The 6,810-nt window shown below is 37.9% G+C and overlaps 1 protein-coding gene across 1 annotated transcript in view; it reads right to left on the bottom strand.

The window, feature by feature from the left end:
• The window catches only part of LOC107669300 (connector enhancer of kinase suppressor of ras 2-like), a 34,670-nt gene that overhangs the window by 8,037 nt on the left and 19,823 nt on the right, over positions 1-6,810 (bottom strand). The window contains exons 5-13 of the mRNA XM_016461467.1: positions 6,242-6,361; positions 5,638-5,697; positions 5,421-5,489; positions 4,338-4,484; positions 3,296-3,429; positions 1,979-2,169; positions 1,302-1,391; positions 506-705; positions 357-408 (exon numbers count right to left, since the gene is read on the bottom strand). Coding sequence (XP_016316953.1) covers positions 357-408; positions 506-705; positions 1,302-1,391; positions 1,979-2,169; positions 3,296-3,429; positions 4,338-4,484; positions 5,421-5,489; positions 5,638-5,697; positions 6,242-6,361 — 1,063 coding nt within the window. The remainder of the gene's footprint in view (positions 1-356; positions 409-505; positions 706-1,301; positions 1,392-1,978; positions 2,170-3,295; positions 3,430-4,337; positions 4,485-5,420; positions 5,490-5,637; positions 5,698-6,241; positions 6,362-6,810) is intronic.

Consider the following 6,810-nt stretch of genomic DNA (forward strand, 5'->3'; position numbering starts at 1 on the left):
TGCGATTAATCGCGATTCATTGTTTGACAGCACTAATATATATATATATATATATATATATATATAAAATTGTAATAATTTACTAATTTACTAATTATTATTTCAAATATCAAAAAATACATCTTGAATTGTTTATTTTTCCTACTGTATACAAATGTCTTATTTGAAGAATGATTCAATTATTTTCCTGGAAAAAAAAATTTTTTTTTAAATACAATTATTTTTGCAATGTGTCAAGCATTTTAATGTAATAACTACATGCCATACAAAGATCCAGATCTGAAATGTTTACCAGAAAGATTTCTTTGTCTACAGAGAGTTTCAGAGCTAGCAGAATTCAACATTTGGCATCTTACCTCTTAACTTCACTTTCTTAGACCGGGAAAGCATGGACGATCGATCAAATGTCTGAAAGATAGTAAATAAATACAAGATTTAAATCATTTCATGCTGCGTACCTTAATCTTAAATGATATATACATTAAGTTGTCTTCAGCACACTCACAAGATAGACAGATGAGGTTTCAGATGTGGGTGTGGCCAGTGAGTCCTGCTGCAGCATGTCAATCTGCAGGGTGGGGACTAGGGCGTAGTGGGTGGGGCTACCACCTTTCTCACTTTTTCTCCGCCGACTACTGCGACGTCCAGTGTGGTACTCCTCTGTCCCCGCCTTGTCCTCACATACATATCGCAGCAGGGAGTTTTCTGTTAATAAACGTGTGGGATTATGAAACTACATGCTGATTATAAAATGGGACAAAGCACATTTTCAATGCACTGTCTGTTTTTAAAATGTAATAAAGCAGTTTTGATTGTGCCTTTTAAATAATGTAATGGTTAGAGTTGAAATCAAATTATTCAGAGGTCTCATGATCAAAGAATACGGCTGAAAGATGCTGTGTTGCACATGTACAAATTTGATATAAATTCTGCCAGCATGACTAAAGAAAGCATTCTCTCTGCTCCCACTCCTTCAGCAACAGAGCCTGGCCTCAACCAATCAGAAGCCAGCATCTTGGCAAGACCTCTATGTTGGAGTTACCATGGCAATGCAAAACCAAAAAAATCCCAAAATCTCAAAGAGCCAGCGAGATACTGGCAGACAGATCCCAGAGCAAATGAGGTAAATGTAGGGGAGACGGGGACAATCTGAGCACAATGGCCAAAGATTTTAAAATGTGCCAATGGGGAGGTCAGGGATGAAATCAGTGATGAAATCACTGCTTCAGTATAACCTAAGGAAAAGATATCAAAACAACATCCTCCTCAATGCTCATCCACCCACATACAAACACACACACCTCTTCTGATCTCTTTCTTCAGCTTGGCGGGATCTTCATAGTCTCCAACCCAGTTATATTCTACGGGCATGGAAATAGGCCTCAGCCGTCCTAGTACACAAGCACAGAGAAATCGAAACAAAATCAAATAATACATTACAGCACAATACACATATTGGGCCAGGAGTAGAAGATTAAGTATAACTTAATTGTTAAAGGGGTCATATGATGTTGCTAAAAAGAACATTATTTTGTGTATTTGGTGTAATGAAATGTGTTTATGCGGTTCAAGGTTCAAAAAACACATTATTTTCCACATACTGTACATTATTGTTTCTCCTCTATGCCCCGCCTTTCTGAAACGCGTCGATTTTTACAAAGCTCATCGGTCTGAAAAGCGAGGTGTGCTCTGACTGGCCAGCTATCCAGTGCGTTATGATTGGCCGAATACCTCAAGCGTGTGATGCCCTGTCAGGCCGGAGCGACGAGACAAAAACATTAAAACCCATTATAAACGAGGCATTTGTTGCATCCAGTAGGAAAAATTGAAATCGCATCATATGACCCCTTTAAGTTTACTGCAATGATTTATGGCCATTTTAATGTAATATATGTCTGTATATACAGTATATTCTGTGTTGCAGATAAAAACAGCCTGCAAAGACCAAACCATTATACCATTATAAGAAAGCATGTACCATATGTAGGAGTGCTGTCCCTGCGTACGGGTGGAGGGCCCTGATTCTGATCATACTCATAACAGTAGAAGACCGCATCCTCATCTAACAGGGGGAATCGCCTCCGGCACTCCTGATCCATGAAGGAATTGGGCGAATCAGAACCTTTAGCGGCCTGCTTGAAGTTGCTGGTCAGATTTCCTATGTCGTCTCTGCAATGATAAGTGAAATGTTTTATAATCTTTTGCTCCACAGATCTTAAATGCGAACTAGATTTTGATCGTTCCAAAAGATAAATGATTTCCGGTGCAAAAATCACCACCACAGTGCTACAATGCAGTTGCTAAGGTGTTTCTTGTTGCTTATTGGTTGAACCAAAAAGATCCATCTCCAAATGGTCTCATGATATTTTGCTCTTTATGGCTTGATATATTTCACTTGAAGAAGTCTGGGGTCAGTAAGATTTTCTTAAATAAATTAATAATTTTATTTAGCAAGGATGAAATAAACTGATCAAAAGTGACAATAAAATCATTTAAAATATTTAACAAAATTCTACTTTAATTAAATACTGTTAATTTGAACTTCTATTCATCAAAGAATCTTGAAAACAAATGTATCTCGGTTTCCACAAAAATATTAAGGGGCACAGCTGCTTTTAACACTGACAATAATAAGAAATATTTATTGAGCACAAATCAGCATATTAAAATGATTTCTGAAGGATCAATGACACTGAAAACTGGAGTAATGGCTGCTGAAAATTCAGCGTTGCCAACACAGGAATAAATTACATTTTAAAATATATTCAAATAGAAATGTCACAACATCACATTGTTTGGACTTTGTTTGTATCATTTTCTCTGTCTAGTTAGTTGTCATGGTTTCTGATTTGAGTTCTTCATTATGTTCAGGTGTGTCTTGTTAATTATTCTAGTGTGGTCTGTATATTTAAGTTCCTGTCTGTTCAGTTTGAGTTTGTCGGGTATCGTCAATGTTATGTGTGTCTCCTGCCTTCTCTTGCTTGGATTTACCTATATGTGGATTTATTAAAGACTGCTTATCTTCATCTTTGTCTTTGTGTGTGTTCATCGACACGGTTATGTGACAAGAAAACAGTTATTTTAAATTATAATATTTCACAATATTACTATTTTACTTTTTTGATCAAATAAATGCAAACTCGGTGAGCATCAGATACTTCTTTTAAAAAAAAAGTCTTACTGACCCTAAACTTTTGTACTGTTCTCAAAAAGTGCATGTTGAGGGGGTTTTCATATATATATATATATATATACAGTGTGCATCTGTGTACTAGTTTGTGTTGTAATACTGTACCTGGGTGTGTATGGCTCATCTAGGGGAGGGGGGATGAAGAGGTCCTGTAGAGTGCAGCTGTCCCGTCTGGATGGGGTACTGAGAGTGCTGGATGGTGTGGCCATGCTACTGCTGGGGCTGGGAGGAATGATGGGCTAAAAACAGTGGTACAGTTAGCTTTAGCATTTCTAACATCCCTTAGGAAAGTTGTTCAAATACGCTTTTGCGTTTTGATGCAGGCCATTTTCAAGTTTACTTTTTAACTTGTCAGTAAAGAGTGCTTTCATTATTCAGCATTTCATAGCAGGTAAAGAAACACATAAAAAGTGTACAAATGTCCTCTCCATTTCACGCGGATATATGAAATACATATGGTACATGACAAATATTATCAACAAATATCAACAATAATAATATATAGTAATTTCCCTAGAAATGAAGCACTCATCCCAGTGGTGGAATATCTGACCCATGTGTGTCTGTGGAAGAAGAAATGCGAAAAGAAACAGCATCTATCTCATTTAGGTGTTCAGCCATGCTGATTCTGTGTCCTCTTGCTTTTATGTATTCAAAACACAAAACACAGCTTTGGTTTTGTGTAAATAAAATGCCTTCTCAGTGTCTTCAACTTTGCTGTTGTCATGACAATCAGTGTGTCTTGTTCACTGTCAGCTGTGCCATTTGAAACGGCAAAGAAGAAATAAATGTGCAATTTATATACTGCACAGTCAAGCGTCTAAAATGACATTCCACGTTTTCCTCTAAGGGCCACAATAAAGCTTCCTGATGTGCCGGGGCTTCAGTGGAGCAGCAGAGGAGATTGAGGAAGGAGGGATAAGCACCAGATTAGAGGTAAAAAGAGAAAAAAGGGAGGTTGGTGGGTGGTGGAAGAGTGGAGCGAAGTTTTGCTATGCAATATAGTTGGTCAAAGCCCTAAGGGAGGGGAAGAGTGCTCCTAATGCCGCTAAAAAAAGAACAGGCACAGATTGGGGGACTACGCCATGGCATATCATCAATTCCCACACACCACTTAATCCTCGTACTGCACACATCCCATCAGTACCTGCAGGGCGAGGGGCTTCCATCTCATGTTCTTGAGTAAGGCTGGGGCTGACGTGAGAGTGCTTTGAGGTCGTTTCTTTAGCGTGAGGGTCACACCTGCAGGATTGCTACGTAAAGAGTTTACTAGGTTCTTCAGCTGCCAGCCCACCTACGCAAGTCAAACACACGTGTTCACCTCATAACACAACACAGTCAGAAAATAATTCAAAACATACCAGCATTATGTCATCTTGTTAACGGGGTCATTCTTCATGTCCCCACCATATACTGCACATCTTAATATATTGGTTAAAACATTAAACGAGATGGAAAACTACACACTTTACCATTCAAAAGGTTGGGGTCAGTGAGATTTTTTAATAAGAAGTCTCTTATGTTCAACATGGCTGTTTTTTTTTCAACAATACAGTAAAAATAGTAATATTGTGAAATATGAATATAATGTAAAATAAATTCTGTCTATTTGAATATATTTTAAAATATAATGTATTCCTGTGCTAGCAAAGCTGAATTTTTGCAACCATTACGCCAATCTTCAGTGTCACATGATCCTTCAGAAATCATTCTAATATGCTGATTTGGTGTTCATGTAACATATTATTATTAATGTTGAAAACAGTTGTGCTGCTTTTTGTGGAAACTGTGCTATTTGTTTCAGGATTCTCGGAAGAATAGAAAGATCAAAATAACTATTTGAAAAACATATTTTTTGTAACAATGTAAAAGTCTCACTGTCACTTTTGATCGATTAAATATGTTGTTGCTGAAAAAAAAGTATGAATTTCTTTAAAAAAAAAAAACGACAAACTTTTAAATGGTAGTGTACTTCCAATATGAAAAACTAAATTTATTAAAAATTTACATACATTCAGTCTTTTGTGAATATCACTTAAACTAACAACAATCATCCTCCAGGTAGTGACATCATTTTTGTTGGGAAAATAACAGCACACCACCAGACAACTTCAATTTCATGTATATTTCATATCATATCAATTTCAAGTCAGTCCCTCATTGACCAGGAATGATCTGGCCATGTTATCAGTTATAGGGTAAAATTATTGTGTGCGACAGATACACTCACCACTGTCTGATGATTGACCTGTATGACCTCATCACCAGCATGGATTTTCTTACAGCGGTCAGCTAGCGACTGAGAGAGGGAGAGAAAGAAAGCCATTGGATTCCACATGAGAAAACACAATTGTTTTTATAATTACATGTACTACCAATGTTCTTTCTTCAGCTGAACTGTCCATGCATGTCATATTGAGATTGAAATATTGAAAATGACCACTCACTCCCTCTGTAGTGCCCGTGATGACATGTAGGCCATCATAGGTTGATTTGATGTACATGCCCTAGGGCAAGGAGAAAGACACTTTAGAGCCATTGCCTGAAAATATCGGACACATTCTGGGAAAACACTGAAAGAAGCTTGCTGACATGACATGCAAGTACAAATCCTCTCTGACACACAGCCTCATAAAGAAGAGATATAGGGGGAGAGAGGGAGGGCATGTGAATGTTTATTTTTATCTCTATTCAGGCTTTATTGAGCAGATACTGACAGTGTCAAGTGTGTCTATATGTAATTGTCCAAATGTTACTGCCCGAAGCTCATTCAAACACAACTACCAGAATACCATCTATCTATCTATCTATCTATCTATCTATCTATCTATATCAGTCTTTAGGAAGTAAAAAGAAGTTCAATTTTGAATAATTAATACATTTAATTAATTACTGAATAAATGCAGCAAATTAGTCTTAATAATATATTTTTCACCATCTTAAAGTCATTTGATGTTTATGGGAAATTCTTTTAACACATCCTAGCTTGAAATCTCCTGAAGTTTGTGCATAAGGAGGAGAGATGAGAAATCTAGGCATCCTGATACCTACCAGTCCCTCTGTGGATCTTATGTTGTCCAGCTGCACCACTTCCAGATGGGCGACCTGGGACACCATGGGGTCCGAAGAGAGGGAAATGATGTGGTCACACACGCCTGACAGTGTCTTACACTGAGGACAGAGAGAAAGAAAAGTGAGAATAAAGAAGTTTAAGAATTTTAGATATCTTGACCAAGAGAGGCACAGAAAGTGTCTCCTAGCTGAAGCTGCTAATGGACTTCAATATGCTGATGATTTTGTTGCATGTTCACCGCGATTCTTCATAAACACCATCTGCGTTGAGACCAAGTGTACACCAACACATAGACTTTCCAACTCGGGGAAACAACATTCTAGACTTTGTTTACACCACACAGAGAGGAGCTTACAAGGCCCTCCCCCTCCCCCACCTCGGTGCCTCAGACCACATCACTGTCATGCTAATGCCTGCATACAGACCGCTCGTTAAAGTCACCAAACCAGTTCACAAACTGATACAAGTGTGGCCGGAAGGGTCGTCAGAGGCTCTTCAAGACTGTTTCAACACCACTGACTGGAATATGTTTAAGCAGGCTGCAACA

This window comes from Sinocyclocheilus anshuiensis, unplaced genomic scaffold (genome assembly GCF_001515605.1).
Source record: "Sinocyclocheilus anshuiensis isolate Anshui unplaced genomic scaffold, SAMN03320099.WGS_v1.1 scaffold180, whole genome shotgun sequence".
Lineage (NCBI taxonomy): Eukaryota > Metazoa > Chordata > Actinopteri > Cypriniformes > Cyprinidae > Sinocyclocheilus > Sinocyclocheilus anshuiensis.